Here is a 25,693-nt window from a genome sequence, read left to right as displayed (position 1 = left end):
GAATGATCTGTGACCAAAGATATTTCCTTTACAGATGCCTAAATTTCATAATTTGGTTGAAGCAATATCCACTCAAGACTCTTCTTATAAAATGCAAATATCTCTAGAAAAGGAGAATCCTGTTACCACGTTAGTGTGAAATAGCTTATTAAACTACCTTTCTTTGTGACTGAGTCTCAGGAGAGAAAGAAGCAGGGAAACACTATGGAGTCCAGGAGGCATGGAGAGAAAGACAAGCAGAGAACATTTTCATCTCAAAAATTTACCCAGTGCTAACCATTGGCAAAATCCAGCAAGAATTCTGACCATCTAGATGGTAATCAGGCTATGATAATAATTAATACCTTTTGAATAATATAATATTGAAAACAATATAAAAGTTGACATTTATGGAGCATTTTAAGGTTTGTAAGGGATTTTACATATGTTATTTGATGTTATTTGATTCACATATCAACCCTCTAATATAAGTTCTATAATGATCCCCACTTTACAGATGAGGAAGCTGATGTTCATAAAAGTTAAGGGACTTGCCCAGAGTTACATAGAAATAAATGTCTGTTGAAAAAATTTTAACCCTCCTCTTCCATCTTAGACTCAATGCTATGTATTGGTTACAAAGCAAAAGAGTATTAAGGGCTAGACAATAAAGGTAAAGTGACTTGCCTAGGGTCACACAGTTAGAAAGTGTTTGAACCTAGATTTGAACCTAGGACTTCCCATCTTTAGGCCTGGTTCTCTATCCACTGAGCTATCTAATTGCCTCCTAACTACTTAGTTGCCCCCTAGGACACAAACTCAGGCATTTTAGATTATAAATTCAGTACTTTATTCTCTACCTGGTATTGTCTCTCTTGAAGTCTTTATGAGCTCTCAAATACATTAACTCATTTGGGATTTACAACAAACATATGAAGCAAACAGTACAGATATTACCATTCCTATTTAACAGAGTAGAAAACCAGAGTTTAGACAAATTGAATGACTTCCCTAGTATCATATAGTAAGGCAGCAGCTGAATACAATCTAAAATGTGGCACTACTGATTATCAGTACAAGGCTCTTTCCATTTTATTCGGACATCAGTAGGGATTCATGTCAGGCCTTTATTCCCTTCCATTCTTATTGAGTGTCATCTCTGGATACCACCAAAATAGATGGTTGGCTGAAGGGTGGAAGTGGGAAGATGCAACCAACTTAGCTTTAATACTGCAAAGTTGAATTCCCCTAACACTGACATCATGAGTCCCCTAACCGGAGCTCTCCAAGGTACTAGGCAGTGTCAACCCTGTCTCATTTCTTTTAAGATGCCACTATTTTTCATCTGGGAGTTATTTGTTTATTCTTTCCCTCACAGCACAGCAATATTTTCCCCACTGTAAAAGCTGTTCTTGGTCTAATAGTCACCATGTCTAGCCTTATCTCCCAGTTTCATTCACAGCAAAGTCAGAATCTTAACAGCCACACACTATGAATCATCTTTAACTGATGTGAAGGAAGGGAACAGGGAAAAGGAAGGGAACAGATCTTTATTACTAAGAATTGTGGTTAGCACTATATAAATATTACCTCATTTAATTTCCAAAAAGTATAAAAAAGAAATGCAGAGGTCAGATAAAGACAGAGATATATATCTATATGTGTATACAAATATGGATGTTCATATATGCATGTATGTATATAGACCAAGAGGCAAGACAGACTTTCATTGGAAAGGACATGAGATAAAAAGAAGAAACTAGGAGTCTATCTATACATACTTCATCCCATGACTCTCATAGAGAAATTTCAAGTCATTGAAGTCATTTATGTACTGAGTCTCAGTTTACTCATCTATAAATGGTATAATAATATTGTATATATGAATATATATGCATATATTATATAACCTCATGCAATATATGCACATGTATATGTGTGTATATATATATTGAAATTATATATATATATATGTACACATATATATAATTCCAATTTCAAAAAAAGTAGTTTAAATCACTTCCCACACTCAGTTGCAGTTTGGTTATAGGTAGAGCTCTTCATCATTCTGGAACTTAGTTTCTTTATTTTGTAAAATGAACATGTTGTGCTAAATAATCTCTAAGATAGAATTACTCAGACATAATATTCTATAATTCTAGTGTGAATCTGGGCAAGTTATTTAAGCACTTTGAGTCTGTTTTCTCATCTATAAAATGAGCATAACACAAGTGTAACATACCAAGAGGGTTATTGTGAAGATCAAATGAAATAATGTATCTAAAGTTGTTATTGTTATAACTACAACATCCCTGATCTGATATAGGTTGTAGACACAAGAAAATAAAAGTAATAATACTAAGCAATGTATGCTCAGTGAGTATGATGGAATAGGAGATTAGACTTATAGTTGAGGTTATGAAATCACACTGAAACCCATCTTGACCAAGAGATGCAGTGATCTTGTGATTACCTTAAAGGATACTCTAGTTTATATTATGTTCTTCCATGAATGGATGTTACAATTGGTCCCTTCCAGTCTTTTCTTCTTGTCCTTGGACTTGGCACTTGGCTATCTTATGCATTAATCAGACTATGTGTCTTCCTATGACCAATAAAAAAAACTGTATTCCAATCATGTTTGCTCCACCTGATTCAAGAAGCCAGGTTCACCTCTGAAAGCTAAGCTATAAGTTCCTTAATGGCAATGACTTTTTCATTTTTAGTTGAAAACCAAACTCAGCATCTAGCACAGTGCCTGTGCTTGTTGATAGATGGATTGATGCTCCCTCAATTCCTAGCCACTTTTACCTGAAATTTCCCCAGTTGGGAATCCTTATCCCTTTAAAGGACACTCGACTACCCACCACTGTGCTATGTCTAATTTAGCCACAATCAACTCTTCCTGTCCTTCTGATCTCCCCCTAGAAATACTATAGTTCAGAAGGAGAGAATGCTTTGACTATTATGGGTAAAATTACGGTTGTTGACTGAATATATTATACTAGTGGTCACCAGGGATTAAAATTCAATCCCAATAAAATACTCAAGTCAGTTTCGGATTTTTATGGTGCTTTAATTACAATAGAAGGAAGAAATTAAGAAGAGAGAGAGAAAAGGGAATTGGACTGTTCTGGCAAGCCAGATAGGAGTTGGGGTCAAGGAAAGGAGGAAAGGGGGAATAAATCACCTCACCACCAAACTGCAAATGCCAAAACCTGCCACGATGCCAAGAACATTCCCATGAGCTCCCAGCGCAGGGGAAAAAAAAAAGAACCTCATGGCTCTGAGAGAGAGCAAGAGGGAGCCCAAGAGAGAGGAAGTGATGCAAAATATATAGACAGTTCTTTACATTACTTCCTGCATCTCACATGTACCAATGGTAGCTTAAGCTTGACTTGGGACAGCCCAGGGGGTCTGTCAGTTGTTTCTTATTTGTCACTTGCTAGCACATGTAGGTAATAGGCCATCCTCCTCAACACTTAATCCTTAAGTAGGGGTGTGTACATTCCTGGTTGCTAGAATTCTAAGACTAAGCAAAATGGAGAAAATCTAAAATTCATACTACCTGGCATGATCAGATGAAATTTCATAGAATGAATGGACCTAGAAGGATCGGTAGAATTTCTAAAGATAAGCATCAGAGGCAGAAAAAAACACCTACAAAAGGGCAAAGGCAGGAATGTTCATGGTATGTTCAGGAAAAAGCAAGTATTACAACATGATTAGGTGGATAATTTGTACAAAGAAGAAGGTATGAGGCTGGGCAAGTTGACTGATACTAATAACTTTGAAGGACTTTTTATGTCAAAGTAAAAAGTCTAGACATAGTCCTGTTTATAGAGTGTTAATAGAAGACAGCAAAGTACATAATGAAACTGGGAGTCGTAAAAGTTATTAGTATGTAGTCATAAATCTGATTATGGTTTCCTTGAGGTTACTACATTAGTTCCTGCCGCTGACATCAAGAAAAAGGAGCATCTTTCTCTTTCTAGGCTAAGTTCCCAAGAGGCTACATGAAATTGAGCCTAGAGCTGAAGGACCTTCATCTCATGAGAATATTTGAGTTGTTAGGTTGAGGGACCATGTGGGTCTTATCAGACTAGTGCAGTATGATCATTTGGGTGATGGAGAACCAAAAGGCATCCAAATTATCTCCCTCACCAACCTGCTTTCTCTGCTCTGGAATTCTCATTATTCCAATCACAGAATCAATGAATCTGAGAGTTTGGAAGGGACTTTAGTAGTCATCTGGTTCAACCCCTACCTGAAGTCTAAACCTTTCTCTATAACAATCCTAACAAAAGGTCATCTCACTTTGTAGTTGAAAAGTTCTCATTTTAGGATATTCATTAGCTCCTGGGGTAATCGATTTCTTGGACTTGTTGGGAAATTACTTCTATCAAGTCCCAGTGTGCCTATTAGTGTTCCTAGTTTTACCCATTAGGGTTAACAAGTGTAATCACTCTTCAATGTAACAGCCTTTCCTTTAAATATGTCAAGACGATGATCACCTCCCCCTAAAAGTCTCTCCTGCTAGATAATCAAGTTCATGAAGGAGCTACATATGGAGACAAAGGGTAACTTCTAGCAACCTTCACACTATCAATTTATGCTCTTCATGCTCTCCAAAATGTCCTTTCCAGTTCCTCTCTGATTGGGAGACTTAGACCTCAATCAGGATAAGAGATAGGTCTCCCAAACACTGGAAGTCTCTTTCTCTCCCCTTACCAAGTGACCCAACATGGCACTAGCTGACTAATTTCATTACCTAAGAAAATCCTCATTTGTGGATAAAACAAAGAATTGGTCTTCACCCTGTCAGGTCTTACCAAAGACAAAAGATCTAGCTAAAAGAAGAAAAGACTCCACCCAAGGATTCAGCTTGGGGAGGGGGAGGAGTGTGGAAGGGAATGGAGAAGCCAGTTTATAGTTTCAGTCTAAAATCAAATCATTTGAGCTTTAAAATCAAGTTTGTTGGGGGCAGTTAGATGGCTAAGTGAATTGAGAGCCAGGCCCAGAGATGGGAGGTCCTGGGTTCAAATCTGGTCTCAGACACTTCCTAACTGTGTGACCCTGGGCAAGTCAATTAGCTCCTATTGCCTAGCCCTTACCACTCTTCTGCCTTAAAACCAATACACAGTATTGATTCTGAGAAAGAAGTTAAGGGTTCAAAAAAACAAAACAAAACACTATGCTTTGAAGTTGTTTTGTCTTTTAAAAAATCTTATCTTCTGTTTTAGAATCAATACTATGTTTTGGCTCCAAGGCAAAATGGTGGTAAGGGCTAGGTAATGGGGGTTAAGTGACTAGCTAGACAGCTAAGAAGTGTCTGAGACCAGATTTGAACACAGGACCTCCTGTCTCTAGGCTTTGCTCTCTTTCCCCCGAGCCCCAAAAGTTTGTGAGGTTTTAGGAACATATGCCAAAGAAAAAGAGTAATTAGCATCTCTCCTTTCCCTTTCAGACCAATGAGGCCCAGGTGAGAAGCTCATTCTTTGTACAGGTCAGTTAGGTGTTGGCACCATTGCTATAAGCTCCTCTCCTGACCCCATTCCAGTGGCTAGTAAGCATAGGAATGGCTCAATGCAGCTGCATCTCTTCCCTGACGTGCTTTATCCTATCAACAGTGGACCCAGAACACCAATATCAGAGATTATTGTATAATGACCATTGTCACTACTACAAAGATTTTAATGTTTCATTGTTCATTTTCTGCTGTGCAGTCTTAAATCACCTGTTGTGTAAATGAGAATTCACCGATTTTAATAACCTTCAAAGTCTAGCTGAGTCTCACCCTCTCCAAGAAGGCTTTGCTACCTTTCCTAGCTCTCAATGATCTCCTCTAACCATCTAGAATCTTCACCTCTAATTGGGCACTTACCACATATTGCCTTGAGTTGCTAATTATCTTTTGAGATATGTATGACTTCCCCCCTTACTCCCAAGTGAAACTGCAATAATAAGGACAAATCACATTTCTGTAAGACTTTGCAAGTTACAAAGCATTAAAAAGAAAGGAACTCAGCAGTCTCAGGAATTCTGTAGAACAAGTGTTAAGGTCTCCATTTCACAAATGAAGAATGATCAAGCTCAAAGAGGTTGCCCACTTGCCTACAGTCAAACACAACTATTTAGCACTAGAGCTCAAATTTGAACCCAGATCTCCAAACTCCAGACTCAGCCTTTGTTCCTAGACATTATACTCCTAGAGGACAAGGATCATTCATTATATACAGAATCATTCCCAGGGTACAACAGATGTGGGTCCCATACTTAAAGGGGATCACCTTTCTATTAATAGAGCAGTGATTCAGGGGGTACCCCATTAGAGAGAAGAGAAGGAGAAGAGGGGGAAGTAGAGGGGGGAAAGGGAAAGGGGGGGTTTCTGTCTGACAGCTGGTGCTTAAAAGACAGGAAATTTATATATTTATAACCAACCTAAAGCTCCCATCATCGTGAAGGTAAATCAGAGAAAGAGTGCTGCTTCCTGCTTTTATCTATCCTAAACAGACTGCCAAACTTCTTTAAACCCTCTTTACTATTCAGATTGCCCTTGACCTTCATTTGAATCTAATTTCACCTAGATGTGAATGATGGATGGGATGGTAAAAAGAGGGACTGAGGGAAAGTAGTAGTGCACAATATATTTTTTGACTGATTTTTTATCCTGAGGTCCAGTATCCTCCAATGAACGGCTAGCTTCTCTGGAGTCTCTATGTCCCCCACAATGCCTTGCACATTTAACAAATGCTTGTTAAGTGATTGACTTTAGACAAAGAATCCAGGTGATGTGTCCAAATAGCAAAGCTTTAACTAAGGAAATTTGAAAAGGTGGAAGGGAAAGAAAAGGGAACAGTGTGACATTTTGAATTAGAGTCAGTTTTCAGCAGCAGAGATTTCTTCCCCATTCCCTCTTTCAATGGCATTTGCAGTCTAGGCCCCAGGCCACCTTCTCCTGGGGAAAAATACTTCCGTCCTCCTTCCCTGGGAGTGTGGGTTGTAATTTGATAATGGGCCGGACCCTCGCCATATGGAGTCCTTTCAAGGACTAGACTTGTCATTATGCATATGGTGTAATTCTCCTGATCAGCCCCTGGAGAAATCCCCACATCTGGATGGCTAATTACTATTGTACAGTTCCTTTGCCTGACCAGCCTGATGCTGGCTCCATGCTCTACTTACACAACCAGCTCCTCCAAGTGGAGCATCCGTTTTGTCCCCTTCTCACTGTCAAACCTTAGAAACTTAATTTAAAATCTCCTAATGTAGTTACAGTCTGATGAGATACAAGAGTAAAGTGATTTTCTAGGTCATAATGAATTGGGCTCATTAAGGCGATCGGAACTTTAATGGAACGCTGTCTCAGTCGACCCCTGACTGACCCGTTCTCAGGGGCTTTTTAACTGCAGATCCCCATCCCACCTCTTGCTTCCCCCACCCCCAAGGTATTCTCCCAACTGTCATAGCAAAAAGGCACTTTATAGACCATCAAGACCAACCTTTTCATTCAAGACACGAAGAAATAAAAGCCTTCAGAGAGAAAGTATGCCCAAGGTCACACAGTTAGTGATACACTACAAGCAAGATTAGAACTCAGGTCCCTTGACTCTTTCCACTGCAGTCTGCCTCCTTTCATAAAGACACACCCTCACAGATGGAGTAAATCAGAATTGACCATAAAGTTCAAAACCAAGGAGTGTCAGAGATTTGATATCCTAACCACTAAACTTTGACTCTCAATTTTATTCTATGCTAAGGCATCCCTGACAGGGATGCTCTAGAAGTTTGGTGCTTCCTTTTTGTTGCATCTTAGCACAGAGTTGAATATAAAAGGACCTGAGTTCAAATTATTTTTCTACCACTTACTGTCTCTGTGACCTTGGGAAAGTTGCTTTAAAATATCTGTTTCTTCAAACTGTTTGAACCTCTCTCCTTTTCTTCTTCTGTAAAATAAAATAAAAGGATAAATTGCATTATATCGTAGGTCCCTTCTATGTCTAAGTACTTTAAATGTAAATGAGTAGGATCTAATCTTACTTATATCTAGAGGAGGCAGTCACATAGCATCATTTTTACAACTCTAGGACTCTATCTGTGACCTCAAAATATTTTCCCATGCTGGATTCCATGATGCCAGCAATTCTGTCCTTCATTGTCATGTATTCCTCTCCCTATGGGTTCTGTTTAATATTGCAGAGATTAATATTGAGAGAATTCACACTATAATGTTACTGACTAATAAGATCTAGGAAGCCTGAGAGCAGTGGAGAAAACTGATGAAAAAAAGGATCCGTGGGAAATAGGAGAAAGGAAAGAGATGTGGGGAAGAAAAGAGATGCAGCCAACTTCCCAATTTTGTCATGGACTAGACCTAGTGAAAACTGAGGAGAAGCCTCTTCCTCTGGAACATTTGAACTGACTTTTTCTCATTTTTGAACCAGATTCTCTTAGCCAACACCTGGAAGGGCTCAAACTTTTTGGAAACAAAGATCAAGTAGAAGTTGAAGAAGAAATCTTCAAGAGCCTAAACATGGTGCTGCAAGCTGTAACTGGAGACCGTTAAGTATAATTCACATATTGACAGAATTTGGGAGTCCCAAAACAAGGAATCTGTTGTTGTTGTTGTTGTTGTTGTTGTTGTTGTTGTGTAATTTTGAAATTTTGTCTGACTCTTCATGACCTCATTTGGGGTTTTCTTGGCAAAGATATGGGAGTGGCTTTTCATTTCCCTCTCCAGCTCATTTTTTCAGAGGTGGAAACTGAGGTCAACAGGGTTAAATGACTTACCCAGGATCACATAGCCAGTAAGTATCTGAGGTCAGATTTGAACTTAGGTCTTCCTAACACCATGCACTCTATTCACTGCCTTAACCTAGCTGTTCCAGGAACTTCTTGATTTAGTTCTGGACCTAAATGGGAATTATTTCTTTAAGGGATATCTAGCCTTTCCTGAATAATCTCCAGTCACAGGAAACTGTCTGCCAAAGCAGTCTTCTTTTGGAAGACTTTACATGTTGAAAAGCTATTTCCTTGTAGTGTTCCTATGTCTACCTAACTTCCACCTATATGCTATAAGCACTGCTAAACTGAACAAATATAATACCATTTTCATAAGATAAAAAACTCTAAGGCAACTATCATACCCTCACATCTTGTCTTGCTCTTTCCAGGTAAAACATCTCAAGTCTCTTCAAACAATAGGACAGAATCTGCATCTCCTTCATTATCCTGTTACCATTTTCTAAGTGTCCTCCAGTTTGTCCATGTTCCTCTTTAAAAAAAAAAAAACCTGTGTTTTGGTTCTAAGACAGAAGAGTAGTAAGGGCTAGGCAATGGGATCAAGTGACTTGCCCGGGGTCACACAACTAGGAAGTATCTGAGGCCAAATTTGAACACATGACCTTCCATCTCAATGGACTCTCAATCCCCTCAATCCACTGAACCACCTAGCTGCTCCCCATATTCTTCTTAAAGAAAGAACAAACTCTAATATTTCAGATGTAGATTAACTTGGGCAAAGGGGAACACACTTGACATCTCTTTGCCTCAGTTTCTTCAAATGTAAAATGAGGGTATTAATAACACTTACTTTGAAGAGTTGTGAAGATCAAATGAGATAATATTTATAAAAGAACATTTAGCACAGTGCCTGGCACATAGTAGGTACTATAAAAATCTTTATTCCTTTCCTAGGATATTCAAAATAACTTTTTCATATCCTTTTAATTATGAAGATTTTTAAACCTTTTTAATATGACTCTAGCCTTCCTTTACAGAGTTTTAAGAGTGGTTTGCTAGCTATTGACCATGTACAACATTCATTCTCTTTTATCCATGATTTCATAGGTTGTTCCCCATGCCTGAAGGCATTGCCTCCTCACTTGCATCTTGTAGAATCTTTTATTTCCTTCCACATTTTTTGATTACTAGAAGTCCATCCTCATCCTCCATGCAACTATTGCCCTCCCCCTAAATGACGTCCTATCAATTCCATCCCACTTTTGCTTTGTCCCCCACAAACACACATATACTGATTTTAGTGTAGTCCAAACCATGTACCACTCCTATGTGTCTGTGAGTAGGTCAGATTACCTCTTTGGGATTGTTTCCTCATGTATAAAATGAGAAGGTTAAGCTAAATGACCTCTGAAGTCCCTTCTCTCTTTGAATTCCTATGATTTTTGTGATTCTAGATTTATGCTCCTTGTATCTGGCATTCAAGGTTTTCAGACACATTTAGAAAAATCCCTCCTAGTTCTGACACAGACATTCTACTTTGCTGGTTTTAATCCAGGAGTCGAGCTGTTGTTTATTAAATGTCTGGCATGTTATCTCAGAATGCCTCTTTACTTTTGTGATGGGAGAGGTGGAAGCTCCATTTATCTCTATTTTTCTTTTGTGCATTTACTTCAAGTACTTGGGGAAAAAAAGCTTCATAAAGTTCTCTTTTATTATCATTCTGAGACCTTATAGAGCAGAACTCAAAAATCATTCATTCACCATTTCCCTGACTCTGTTATATAGGAAGAGAACTGACTGGTCCATTTGTTTTCCACCCAGAAACAGAGGAGAGAAGTCTTTGGTAGTAAAAGAAGTTCACAAGCTAGTTCTTTAATTTCAGTTTGGCTCAAGGATTGAGTTATAGGGGTTGTGTGTGTGTGTGTGTATATATATATATATATATATATATATATATATATATATATGTTTTTTGTTGCAAGTGGGATTAAAGATGGATAAAGAAACAATTCCCATATGATTTTCCATCCTCTGATTACCCAAAGCAAACATGGAGTTCTTCCCAAAATTGTTTCTTTATTTCAGAATATGAAAATGAACTTAATTCTTTCAAATCAGTCTTGTAGGTAATAGGAGAAGGCCAGCACATCCAATCAGGTAAAATGACCCGAGTTCAAACTCAGCCTTATCTAATTACTAGCTGTTTGACTCTAAACAAGTTATTACTTCTCTTAGCCCCATTTTCCCTTATATAAAATGGGAATAATATCAAGATGTTCCTCACAGGGTGATCAACTGTTTCTAAAAGGTATGGAATAATGCAAGCTCTCAGGCCTAAGAGGGGTTCAAGAATAGCTCTCTTGTTCTCATGGAAGTTGAAAGTGTATATACTATTCATGCAACTATTCCCACTCTATTCAACATGAAAGTTTTGACCAGTTTGCTCCTCCTTAACAACCTCATAAGTATTTCCTCCTCTCCTCATCCTTGTCTTGGGAGATACCCAATTAGAAGGAAAGAAACAGGTATAAATACCTCTGAGCCTCACAACACCGGGAAGTAGTAGGTACTGTTATTATCCCTATTTTACAGTTGAGGAAACTGAGTCAAACAGAGGTTAAGTGATTTGCCCAGGGTCACACAGCTGGTAAGTGTCTGAGGCCAGATTTGAAATCACAAAGATGAATTTTCTTGACTCCAGGTCCCAAGATTCTATCCACTGTGCCACTTCAATTGGCTTAGTCTATTTTAGCACAGAACTCCAGAGCTCAAGATATCCACTGAACTCAGCTATTCAGTAGCTTGCATTACAAGAATGTAACACTTTACCCGATAGTGTTCAGTACTTCAATTAACAAGTATTAATTAAACACTTTCCATGTGTCAAGCACTCTAGATGCATAGATTTTTAAGTCCCTATCTTTAAGGGACTTAGATTCCATTCAATAAAAAATAATAGCAACACAAATAAATAAATATGAAATGTGTAAAAAATAGCACAAAGTAATTGGAAGAGGGATTAGGTTATTAGCAATTAATGGGATCAGGAAACTCCTCAGTTCCTGTAGGAACTGCATCTTGAAGGAAGCTAGAGATTCTATGAAAGAGAGGTAAGGAGGGTGCGAATTCCTGGCATAGAAGACCACAACCCATGCAAAGGTCTAAAGATGAGAGGTAGAATGTGATATGTGGGGAATACTAAGAAGGCCAGTTTAGCTAGAAAGCAGTGTATAGGGAAAGGGAATAATGTGTATAGTTGATCAACAAATAGCCTTGGCCTAAAGTCTACTAGAGAACGATCCCTTTAAGCAAGAGAGGTCAAGTGCCTTCTCCCTCCTTCTCTATTGACTTTAGCTCACCAGAACTCTCTCTCTCTTTTCTTGTCTTTCCTCCTATACTGAAGGATCCCAGGGTACAAAATATTCAAGGGGTGTGGTGTGTCATAGCAAGGATCAGCCCTTTTTTCCCCTTTTAAGGGGACAAAAAAAAATCTTGTTATTTTCATTATCTGCATCCCTTCTTTTCTACGGTCCTTCCCCCCACTACTTCCAGGTCAGGTTGATATGATTTAACAAGTCAAGAAAATATTGCAGATATCTAACCCCAGAAAGGCGGACCATTCTCTCTTAGTCCAGGGCATGGATTATCAGAAAGAAAACAGCTAGAGAATGCTCAGGGCAAGAAAGGGTGTCATTTTCTTTTAAACTTTTAAGGATGTTTTCCAAAGTAGACAAACACCTTGGCTCTTCATTAAAATGGGGAATTTATGTAGTAGTTTATAGTTTTTTCAAAATGTAATTACATAAATTAAGAAGCAATCTATCCTAATGTTGGGTTAAAAAGACCTAAATTCAAATCCCACCTCTGACATTTATAACCCTGAAAAAGTCATTCATCCTCAGTGCCTCAGGTAACTCCCTAGGCTTTATTTGTTAAGCAATAGATGATTTGCAATCTCTATGAGTTCTCATACCAGGGATCTCTCACCACCATCTCTATTCATATACAGTATTTCACTTCACTCTGACAGTGAGGTAAAAAGGCAAGTAACCTCCTTTTATCCAATAATTATAATTCCAAGTGAATAATATCTCACCACCCCTATAGAACCCATTTACTGAACTCACTCTATTGCTTTTTTCCATAGTGGGTCAGAATTTGTAAGCTACCTCCACCCAAAAGGAGATTTGGAGCTTGGTAGAATTAAAGAGTAAAATGTTCTTTGTTAAGTCCTTTGAGGAAAAATCCCCATAGCTTTCTTTTAACTATTCTCTAATGAAGACCATGGGAGTCATTTAGGGTTGATCCTTGTTATAACACACCACACTATGCAAAAATCCAGAGAATTAACCATTGTATTAAAAGTCATGAGATTCTGAGTTAGAAATTATCGTAGAGATCAATTAGTCCTACCACTCCCACCCCCATTTTATAATTGAGGAAACAGACCTAAAGAGGATGAGTGACTTTCCCAAGGTATCTCAGGTAGGAAATGACAGAGATGCGATTTGAACCCAAGTCTTTTGTTACAAATCCATCATTCTTTCCACCGTACCATGCTGAGACAAATCCAATAGCTATGGGTAATGTAAACCAACCAAATCAGTACACGAAGAACACGTTTCATCACAATGAGATTGAACCCAGTCATTCCTATTTACCACACTCAGAGATTTAGTGTTTCCAAGAAGGAGGGACCTAGACACCTCTAAATATAGAGAATGAAAAAGAGTAGGAATTAGAGGTAAGGAGGATGCAGTTTAAAGCAAGAACCCATGAAGCTTCTATTTGTGGATTCCATTTGGGCATCCTGAGGGAGCTTAGTAGGGGCTAGTCAAATCGATGTAGTCTGAAAATTGTTAGGCTCATGGGCTCAGCATCAGAGAATGTCAGAGCTGGGAAAGGGGCTTATTGGCGCATAGCCCAATCCCCTCATTTGATAAATGAGGAAATGGAGGCCTAGAGAAGGTTAAGTGGTCTTCCAAAGGTCACATTTCTTCTGAAAAGGAGCCCTTAACAATCCTCCCAACTCTAAGTGAGGCACTCAAAATGAGGCACCAAACTGGGCTTGTTTTGTACAGGATAAGGTCACAACACTTGACGAAACACATTGGGCTAAAAAACACTCTCCTATAAAAAGAACCAAGCTAATAATTTGTAGCAAGAGAGAGCTAATCCCAAGAGTCTTGAGGTGGAGAGGAGAGAATTCTATTTTCCACTCATTTGAAGAAAATACAAAATGTCTATTATCCTGACAAGTTCCTTCCAATGAGACTTTAAGAAACTCTTCCTCTCAAGGAGTTACAAAGTACTGTCCAAGGTCCTCATTCAATTAAATAGTTATTCAGCTACTAGGTAAGGGTAAAGAATTGTCCATAGAAAATAAGAAAAAAAATTGTTTAAATAAACCTCAGTGGAGTAGAGATTCATAAAAATTGTGTTCAACAAATGTCCTTTCCTCCCAAAGGGGGAATTTTCAAGAGAAATACTTGGTTTCCTCTCTGAAAAAGTTTTAAATTTGTACTTTTGCTACCTCCATCCTCCTTAGAAAGCAACAGGGCAACAATGATTGTAACATTGATTTCATGTGAATTTTGTCACCTTTGAGGGTCTATGGACATTATTTAGATTCAATGAAACTCAAGTTTGAGAAAATCTGATTTCTTACTGATTTTAGGTCACACTAATAGTTCGAATTTCTTTGTGGATTTGTGGAAAAGATAGTTGCTAAACAAACTGAATTCTGAAGAAGTCTTTTTAAAAAAACCTTACCTTCTGCCTTAGAAGTATTGGTTCTAAGGTAGAAGAATGGTAATGGCTAGGCAATGGGGGTTAAGTGACTTGCCCAGGGTCACACAGCTAGGAAGTGTCTGAGGCCAGATTTGAACCCAGAATATTCTGTCTCCAGGCCTAGCTCTCAATCCACCAAGTCACTCTGCCCCAAAGAAGTCTTAAAGATCAATTAATTCTGGTAGTCACCAAATAGAGCCACTAGTGGTGGTATGCAGAGGAACTTATATCAATAAAAAAAACATATCTTTTTAAAGGATCATTAAAAACAGTCCTGACATTGTTGAAAAATAAATATAGGATGTGAAAGCACATGGAAACTATAATTTTGAGGGCATGGTAGAATGAGGAGAAGAGACCACTATACAGTCCAAAATTACAGCACATTAAGAGAAAATAGCTTTGGTTCTAGTCCTCAGTTAATTCTGAAATGGAAGAACCTTTTTTTTTTAGTTTTTAAAACATTATTTTATTTGGTCATTTTCATACATTGTTCATTGGAAACAGATCATTTTCTTTTCCTCCCCCCTAACCCCCCGCCACCCCTTCCCTAGCCAAGGAATGATTCATCTGGGTATCACATGTGTCCTTGCTCTGAATCCATTTCCTTGTTGTTGGTATTTGCATTAGGGCACTCATTTAGCGTCTCTCCTCAATCATGTCCCCTCAACCTCTGTAGTCAGGCAGTTGCTTTTCCTCGGTGTTTTTACTACCTCAGTTTGTCCTCTGCTTGAGGATAGGTTTTTTTGTTTGTTTGTTTTTTTTCTCGTAGATCGCTGCAGGTTGTTCAGGGACATTGTAAAGCCATTACTGGAGAAGTCCATTATGTTCTCTTGTACCATAATGTGTCAGTCTCTGTGTACAATGTTCTCCTGGTTCTGCTCCTTTTGTTCTGCATCACTTCCTGGAGGTTATTCCAGTCTCCATGGAATTCCTCCACTTTATTATTCCTTTTAGCACAATAGTATTCCATCACCAACACAAACCACAATTTGTTTAGCCATTCTCCAATTGAAGGGCATCCTCTCATTTTCCAATTTTTGGCCACCACAAAGAGCGCAGCTATGAATATTCTTGTACAAGTCTTTTTCCTTATTATTTCTTTGGGGTACAAACCCAACAGTGCTATGGCTGGATCAAAGGGCAGACAGTCTTTTATCGCTCTTTGGGCATAGTTCCAAATTGCCTATTCATGTCCCTTGATCATTTTTCAATTTGAGAATGGCTTGATTTTTTGTACAACCGGTTTAGCTCTTTATAGATTTGAGTAATTAGACCTTTCTCAGAGGTTTTTGTTATGAATCATTTCCCAATTTGTTGCTTTCCTTCTAATTTTAGTTACATTGGTTTTGTTTGTACAAAAACTTTTTAATTTGATGTAGTCAAAATTATTTATTTTGCATTTTGTGACTCTTTCTAAGTCTTGCTCGGTTTTAAAATCTTTCTCTTCCCAAAGGTCTGACATGTATACTATTCTGTATTAACCTAATTTACTTATAGTTTCCTTCTTTATATTCAAGTCATTCGCCCATTCAGAGTTTATCTTGGTGTAGGGTGTGAGGTGTTGATCCAAACCTAATCTCTCCCACACTGTCTTCCAAATTTCCCAGCAGTTTTTATCAAATACTGGATTTTTGTCCCAAAAGCTGGGGTCTTTGGGTTTGTCAAAGACTGTCTTGCTGAGGTCATTTACCCCAAGTCTATTCCACTGATCCTCCTTTCTGTCTCTTAACCAGTACCAAATTGTTTTGATGACCGCTACTTTATAATATAGTTTGAGATCTGGGACTGCAAGGCCACCTTCCTTTGTATTTTTTTCATTATTTCCCTGGATATCCTTGATCCTTTATTCTTCCAAATGAACTTTGTTATTGTTTTCTCTAATTCTGTAAAATAGATTTTTGGTAGTTCAATGGGTATGGCACTAAATAGATAGATAAGTTTGGGTAGGATGGTCATTTTTATTATGTTAGCTTGTCCCACCCATGAGCAATCAATGTTTTTCCAATTGTTTAGATCTAGTTTTAATTGTATGGAAAGTGTTTTGTAGTTGTGTTCATATAGTTCCTGTGTTTGTCTCGGCAGATAGATTCCTAAGTATTTTATATTGTCTAAGGTGATTTTGAATAGGATTTCTCTTTCTAATTCTTGCTGCTGCGATGTGTTGGAGATATATAGAAATGCTGATGACTTATGTGGGTTTATTTTGTATCCTGCAACTTTGCTAAAGTTGTTGATTATTTCGATTAGCTTGAAATGGAAGATCTTGAGCTAAATTATTTGTTAATATTTCTGGTAATAGAGATCTCACTTAGAGGTAGATCATTTTCTTAAATACTGATGAACAGATAAGATGTTAATATAGAAATATCCTAAGAAAAGAAAGACAATAGCCAATGAATCACTTAAAAGCACAAAGAAGAAAGTAAAAGGAACATGAGAAATAGACAGACAAGCAAGGTAGTATTAGAACTACTGTGCTTAAAATGATATATAATTTTAATTAGATGGATATGTTCCTAGAGTAATTAAAGAGTAAAAGTAATCATAGACCATGCCTTTAGGGGGTCTAAACAGAGCAATGTCTCCTTCCTCCTGACCTATCAGTTGGGATCCTATATTCTAAGGCTCTAAGAAGGTAGTCAACCTCCACACAAGACTAACACTAATAACATCTACCCCATAAGGCTTGCAGAGAGGTTAAATAAAGTACCATATAAATCCCACTTATTACTATATACTACACAATAATGAAAATAATAAATAATATGTACTAATAATTCTTCATCTTGGTAACCAAGGGTTAGCAAAGACTCTATCTCCAAAGATTAACCACATCTGTCTACATTATTTGCCTGTGCTTCTGGCACTGAAGTTGTAAAGGGAATCCTGAATCCACAGAACTAGAGATCATAGAATAGTCATTTTACAGATGAGGAAACTGAGATCCTAAGAAGTCAAATGACTTGTCCAGGGTCACTCAATGGGTTAAAAGTAGATCCTGGACTGGAATTCCTAGATCCAAGGCTCCAAACAGAGGAAACAGTTATACCCAGATGTCTTTGAAGAGCCTGTAGTAAGAGATCTTGTCTGAGGACTAATTACTTGGTGCTAATTGCAACCTCTGCCAGTGTTTTATCAGTGGAGACAGTGGGCTATTTTACCTGTCAGCATTGTGAGGTGATAGTGGCATCTTCTTTTCTTCCAAAACAAGGGGCAGGAACTGGTTGCCATAGAAATGGTCCTCCACTTGAAGGTTGGACCAGAATTTCTTTGTGAAGCACTGAAGTGTCTGACAGTTCTTTAAATAAAACCACTAATCATATTTTCCAAACTTTCTCCTCCTGCCACATTTCATTTATCCTTCCCAATGCGGACATGGAGGCTAATCACTCTGAGGCATTCTCAAAATCCCTTTTCATGTACCTCTACAAACACAACCTCTCAAATCTCTGGTTCATCAGAGGCAGTCTTAGTACTCCTCCTTCCTCTCTCTATTTGGTGTTTCTGTCCTAACACACATTTGCAATCACTAGCTTGTTAAGGTAATAACAATATTCCCTAGGAAAAAATTGTTAAAACCCACACAATCAGGCTACTGAGGATGGCATCTAACTAGACACTTACTTACTTGGACTTTCCATATGTGGGGGAGCATTAAAAAAATGAAGTTTCTATAGCTGAAAGGACAGTATAGCAGAAAATAATCATACAATAAGAATAATGTGCATTTAAATAGCACTTTGAAGCTAACAAAGAACCTTAAAAATATTTCATTTTATGCTCCCAACAACCATAGGGAGATCGGTGCTGTTATCATTCTTATTTTATAGTTGAGGATATTTAAAAGTCAAGTGACTTGCCGAGGAGAACACAACTGATGTGTGTCTGGGGTTTCCTTTGAACTCAAAACTTCCTGTTTCTAGGTACAAAATTCTATTGGTTGTATCACCAGCTGAGCTGTGCACTGGTGCACAAGACACCTGTATTACTTCCTACTGCATGATCTAGAAATAGTCACTTATATTCCCAGGTTGTTGTTCAGTTGTTTCTTCATGCCTGACTCTTCATGATCTTATTTGGGATCTTCTTGGCAGAGATCCTAGAGTCATTTGGTATTTCATTCTCTAGCTCACTTTACAGATGAGGAAGTTGAGGCAAAAAAAAAGTAAAGTGACTTGTCCAGGGTCACATAGCTAGTGTCTGAAGCCAGATTTGAATTCAGGTATTCCTCACTCCAGGCCCAGCACTCTATGTACTGCACCACCTAGCTGCTCCCATATGCCCTGGTCTTCAGCTAAATAAATAGATTAGTTTCCATGATCTCTAAGGTCTCGTCAAGCTCTAGTTCACCAAAAGGGTATGAGAGTACCTTTTAAGGATACTATAAAGTGGCTACAAGTAGCCTGGAAATTTAAATATACCTCTATAAATAAGAAAATTGTATGATGGAAAGACTAGGAATGTATCTGTATGATAGGAAGGCTGGGGCTGGAGGAGGTATGTGACCCTGGGCAAGTCAATTAACCCCGTTTGCCCAACCTTTGCCCTTCTGTCTTAGAGTTGTTACTAAGACAGAAAGTAAGGATTATAAAAAAATAAAGAGGACTAGGAATTCAAAGATCCAAACTCAACCCTACATCTGCACTAACTCTGTGTGACCTTGAATGAGTCACCTAACTTCTCCAAGGCTCAGTTTCCTCATTTATAAAATGATGGAAGGACTGGTATGGGCTAAATGATCTCATATCTCTGCCAGCATTAAATATCTATGATGCTCAAAATGCAATTTTAACTCTGAAGTCAGGGAAGAGCATTCAATTAAAGAATGCTCCCTGAGCATACCACCTGGTTGAGTTTAGGGGTGACTTTTGCATTTTCCTTTACACAGAAACTTGACATGCCTAGAGGGAGATCTGAAGCATAGTCAAGTTACTTCTGTGCTTTCAGTCTGAGCTCAGTGCTGCTTTATTTTCACAAGGGATAATGTTCCCATTAAATCTTTTGATAAATATCTTTTGTTTTGATATTGAATATCAAAATTCAAAAATGAAATAATGAAAATCATAGATTTATCCTTCTGTGTTTAGCCCAGGACCATGAAAATCTGATTTTCATGGTCCTGGGCTAAACACGGAAGGATAAAAAGAATCTGACAGTTCTTCCACTGGGGGTTTACAGGAGAAATAAGAACATGACATTTACATGACAACAGTCATACACAACACAGGGCAATAATACAAGAAAAGTTGCAAGGTACGATGTGTGACAAGGACTAAATAGTTATTACAGAAACTAAGTATAGCAGAAACTCAGAGGAAAGAGGTACAATTATGGGCTAAAGTACCTTAAATGACAGGATCTATATGGGTTTAGATCTAGAGAAGATCTTTGAGGTCATCCTGTCTAATCTCCTTGTAGGGATGAGGAAACCGAGTCCCAACAAGGTCAGTTGACTCAAGGCCACAAAAGTAACAGAGACTGTATTTGAAGTGCTGTAGTCTTCTACTCCAAAGTCAGTACCCAGGAGTAATAAAAAGATTTCAAGGAGAAATATTAGTAACATGTATTGTCATATTTAATTATGGATTCATGCTTCCATTTTCCACCCCTCATTCACTTCAAAAGTCTTCAATCTAGCTTTAACTTCATTATGCAAATGAAATTTCTCTTTCCAAAGTTACCAGTGTTCTCTTTCTGTGTGTCTCTGTCTCTCTGTCTCTGTTTCTGTCTCTGTCTGTCTGTCTGTCTGTCTGTCTCTCTCTCTCTCTCTTTCTTTCTTAAATCTTTACCTTCTGTCTTAGAATCAAGACTAAGTATTGGTTCCAAGGCAGAAGAGCAATAAAGGCCAGGCAATTGGGGTTAAGTGACTTGCCCAGGATCACCTAACTAGGAGCCATCAGAGACCAGATTTGAACCCACCACCTCCCATTTCTATATCTGGCTCTCTATCCATTGAACCACTTAGCTGCCCCTCCCACCCCCAGTACACTCTTAATTGTGTAATGTAATGTCTTTTCTTCCCTGTTCATCCTTTCTGACATATCTGTAGCATTTGGCACTATAGATTACCTCCTCTTCCTGCATACTCTTTTCTCTTTAGGTTTTGATGGCACTGCCTCTTTTGGGTTCTCCTCCTACCTGACTCCTTCTCTGTCTTCTTTGCTGTTTTGTCATTTATGTCACATCTCTTATAAATGTGGTCATGGCTCTCTTCTCTTTTCCTCCTGTTCTATCAGCCTTGGAGGTCTTATCTGCTCCCATGAGTTCAATGATCATCTCTGTGCAGATGATTCCCAAATCCATGCATCCAATTATAGTCTCTTTCCTGAGCTAGTCATGAATCACCATCTTCCTCAGGGACGTCCAGCTCAACATGTCCACAACAGAACTCATTTTCGTTCTTCCCAAACATTGTCTTCCCCCAGCTTCCCTGTTACTATGGAGGATATCCATAGTATCCATCCTTCCAGTCACCCATGACCGCAATCACAAGATCATTTTTGATTCCTTACACTCGCCTCCAAGGATCCACATCCAATGGCAAATCTTGCCATTTCTTGTTTCATAATATTTCCTATAAACATTCCCCTCCCCACATACACACAACCATCACCCTCAGGGATGCAGACCCTCTTCACCTCTACTCTTGTGTAAGCTACATATATACAGGCAATATTTCTATCAGTAAAGGGAAAAGAATGTCCCAGACTGAGGGAGAAGGAAAAAACTTCATCTGTGTCTGCTGAATTACAAAAGACCTGATGACTTGTGCCATCGATTTTCTATTCAGTACTACCATTACTGCTAAGAAGGGTGGGCTCAGTTCATCCTTGTGCCTTCCCAGTCCTTCCATGCTTGGTCATCAGTTCCTTGAGGGCAGGGACTATCTTTTGTATTTGCACAACCAGCACTTAGCAATGTGCTTGGCACATAGATACCATTTAATTAATGTTTCATTCTCTCAATTCGGTTCCGATTTCCCAAATTATAAGGATGGGGAGAGAGTCTAATAAAGATTCAAGGCAAGAATCAGATTGCTATTAAAGGCAGAGGTTATGGTATTTGAGGAGAGCATAACAATAATAACTCACATTTATTTAATATTTTAATGTTTTTAAGACACTTTATTTCTTTTTTTTTAATACCCTTTATCTTCCTTCTTAGAATAAATACTGTGTATTAGTTCCAAGGCAGAAAAGTGGTAAGGGCTAGGCAATGGAGGTTAAGTGTCTTGCCCAGGGTCACAAGCTAGGAAGTGTCTGAGGTCAGATTTGAACTCAGGACCTCCCATCTCTGGGCCTGGCTCTCAATCCACCCAGCCACCCAGCTGCCCCCTACTTTATCTCTTAAAATACTATAAAGTAACTTGTGTGTACCATCATTATTGAGACCAATTTGTAGAGATGAACGCTGAAGTTCAGAGCAACTGTTAGTTATCCAAAATCACATACATACATGCATATATATATATATATACATATATACTGACACATCCTCATATATGCAACCCACAGAGCTAACAAATGTTGTCACTGGAATTTGAATCCAGGTTTTCTATAATCCCAATCAGTACTCTTTCCACTAGGACAAGTTGCCTTATACTTATAAAAGGAAAATAAATAAATGTTTCATTCATTTAACTCAATGCAGATTCACAGGCTACTCACAGTTTGTCCAGCCTTTTTCAAGAATTATGGAGATACAAAGGAAGTTTAAGATGTTGCCCTTGCCCTCAAGGGGTTTCTAATTATGCCACATGGTTTTAATCATGGAAGAAATACCAGATAGATGGGTTCAAATTCTAGCTTTGCCATCCATGAGCTATTGCATTCTTGGGCAAGTTGCCTAACCATTCTGAGCTTTCCCCTTCTCTAAAATGAGGATAAAGAGTCAGGCCTAGAGACGGGAGGTCCTAGGTTCAAATCTGGCCTCAGACACTTCCCAGCTGTGTGACCCTGGGCAAGTCACTTAACCCTCATTGCCTAGCCCTTACCACTCTTCTGCCTTGGAGCCAATACACAGTATTGACTCCAAGACAAAAGGTAAGGATTTAAATAAATAAATGAATGAATGAATAGATAGATAGATAGACAGACAGACAGACAGACAGATAGATGAATGAATAAATAGATAGATAAATAGATGATAAAAAAATAAAAAATAAAATAAGGATAAAGATACCTGTCCTGGCTACCTTACAGGACTAATGTGAAGATAAAATGAGATAACAAATGTAAAATACATTGTAGTTATAATGTAAGAGACATGGTACTGCTCAACTAATTAATTAGCACCAGGAAACAAATATACTGAGCAGTGTCCTAACCTTCCTCCTCTGCAGTTTAGGCTAGCTTTTTCTTAAGTGTCCTGTGATATTTCCTCAAGACTTGGCTGTCTCAGGGGACTCAGGGATCAGATAGAAGTGAGGTTGCCCTCACTTTCTCTTCGCCTGAATACAAAGCAGCCACTAGGGGATCCAGGAATGCTCTGACACTTGGCTGGTGGATCAGGATGGGTAACTCAGGCAAAGGAATTTCTCTCCGCTAAATCAACTCAGGGTGTCTTAAATTCTTCTCTTTCTTGAACATTCTCTTGCTGTGGCTAAATAAATCTCTTTAACTGCTGAAAAAACCTATGACCATCGCATCCTGTTCCAATATTGAATTTCAATTACCAAGGGATCGGCATGGCTTAGGTACTGCCCAAAACAGATAGTATTAATATCATTGCAGTTTATTTAACTAGCCAAACAAAAAGGATGAAGCAATTAGAGGATGATGTAAGGCAATGCAAGAAACAGAGTAATACAGTAGAGGACTAGCATTTATCTCAGGAAAACCATTGGATTCAAATCTTGCCTCTGACACTTCATGGACAAGTCACTGCTTTCTCCTTGTCACCAGCCAACTCTTGGAGTTACCAGTCTGTATTACGGGGGTGAGTTTCCAAGCCAGGAATTTCCCACATCAGCAAGACAAATGCCCAAGAAAAATCAGATGAGCAAAATAAGGTAGCACAGAATGAAGTGGTAAAACGAATAAAATTAAGGGCCAAAAATTTTGGCATAAATTTAAAATGCTACAGGCAGAAGGTAGGAAAGATATAAGTGTTAAATGGAATGGTCACAGGGGCAGCTGGGTGGCTCAGTGGATTGAGAGCCAAGCCTAGAGATGGCAGGTCCTAGGTTCAAATCTGGCTTCAGATACTTCCCAGTTGTGTGACCCTGGGCAAGTCACTTGACCCCCATTGCCTACCCTTACCACTCTTCTGCCTTGGAGGCAATACATAGTATTGACTCCAAGATGGAAGGTAAGGGTTTAAAAAAAATTTTTTTTAATAAATAAATGGAATGATCAGGAAAGATGTCATGGAATAGAAGAAACATGAGCTTGGTCTTGAAGGATGACTAGGTTTAGAATAGGCAAAAATGGAAGGAAAAGGCATTCAAGAAAGGGCACATGAAAGGAGCAAAGGCAAGAAGTCAGTCTCTTCTCTCTTTTGCACAGTAGCTGTTACAGCTTTGGTTCATGTTGCCACATTCTCTCAGCAAGGGCCATAACCAGGACAGGACAATTGGAGCTTTGTCACAGGGCACTTGACTTTAGAGGATGACAAATTCACCAGCAATGATGCCATTTGCAATCCTTTAGCAGCGTAGATACCGGACATCTTGTTACGTAGTTAGCAAGAATACTAATTAATTAAAATAGAAACTTACTAAAATAGGAAGCAAATTTCAGTGAGTTCTTCCCTGGGGGCTCTCCTTTCCCCCCAGTTATCTTCTCCATGAGGAAACCTCCCCTTTTGGGGTATCCAGTGTCCCAGAGTCTTTGTCTCTTATCCCCAAAAGAATGGGTCTTGCCACATACCACTATATTTGAGGAAGATCCTCCGGTCCCTGCCTGAACCATGCTTGTGGTAATCGCCTACAACACAAAAATTCCTAGTTCAATTCAAACATTTGTCTAAGCATATCTCTTTGAGATACACTCTGGTATAGTAGTTATGATGTGTGCTGGCAGTGGGCAGTAAGGGGAAGTAATAGGAATGGACCCTCATACTCTAAATCCTTGCATTTCTCACTAGTTCAACCTCAACTGCACCACCTGGAGTTTCAACATTAATCAAACATGAATTGTCGATTGTTCAGTTCTCCGCTCTGTGTACCAGATTAGTAAAGTTCTATGCTAGGCATCAGCTTGGTACCCATTCTGTTTTATTAATTGCTTATGTTGTTCTTAGAACTAATTCATTACCTAATTTAGTGGTCCTCCAATGTACCGGGTCCCCTCCCCATGTTCTCATACTCGAAGGGCATCAAGACCTCTCCCTGACAAATGATGACAAGGTGGGCAATGGAAGAACCTCCACCCAAGTTTGGAAGGGAGATGCCAAGCTCCCAGACCCCAATAAATATGCCAACCCTGATCCACAGAGTGAGGTAGCTTCACTCCTCTGAGGAAGTTGCCACCCTACAGCAGAGCTCCTACTCCATACTTTCAGCTCCAAAGAGGCTAACCTACTAGCCTTTGGCTTATCCAGCAGCCATAAGGCTACCACATTAGGCACAGACTATTCCACCAGCTATTATACCACCATAGACCACCTCTTATTCAAATAAAATCCTTTTCTTACTTCTGGACTGAATGGAGTTTGAGTCTCCCATTCTTGGGCCAAGACCCTGCTATAGACATGGGTGCGTTTCTCCTACATCAGTTAGAGAGGCATCCTCTGTGTCTGAACACCAGGGTTCAAGTTCCATCTCTGGCATATACTGGCCCTGGATGAGTCTTTGAACTGTTCGGTATCCCTTGCAATTCTCTAAAACCATAAATTACCAGAGTCCCCTCACTGGAAATTCAACACATCAGAGAAATCATAGGTCTACTAGAAAAAAATGTGCCAGGTTTTAGGGCTCCAAAGGGGAAAAAAAGATAGTATCTACCCTCAAAGAACTTACATTCCACTGCTTCTGTGCCTTCCCAACACCCCCACATGGGAAAGCTACCGAGTTTACCTTCTGGAAGAAACGAAGAAAGGAGGTTGAATAACAAGATTCTCGATGTAGGGCATTCTTTTTGAAATAGTGTTTGCAATCAGCAACCTGACCTCTACTAATAGGGTTTACCATTCCTTATCTAACCACATTGTACCCTTGGACGACACTGGGGCAGCTGAA

General features: G+C 38.8%; 1 protein-coding gene across 1 annotated transcript in view; it reads left to right on the top strand.

Moving 5' to 3' along the window:
- The window catches only part of LOC103098508 (rap1 GTPase-GDP dissociation stimulator 1-like), a 113,210-nt gene that overhangs the window by 54,654 nt on the left and 32,863 nt on the right, over positions 1 to 25,693 (top strand). Inside the window, exon 3 of the mRNA XM_056800165.1 lies at positions 8,424 to 8,540. Within this exon, the coding sequence (XP_056656143.1) occupies positions 8,424 to 8,540 (117 nt within the window). The remainder of the gene's footprint in view (positions 1 to 8,423; positions 8,541 to 25,693) is intronic.

Source organism: Monodelphis domestica, chromosome 1 (genome assembly GCF_027887165.1).
Source record: "Monodelphis domestica isolate mMonDom1 chromosome 1, mMonDom1.pri, whole genome shotgun sequence".
In the NCBI taxonomy this organism is placed as follows: Eukaryota; Metazoa; Chordata; class Mammalia; order Didelphimorphia; family Didelphidae; genus Monodelphis; species Monodelphis domestica.
The sequence above is the reverse complement of the archived record's forward strand: the minus strand, read 5'-3'. Positions and strand labels throughout refer to the sequence as shown.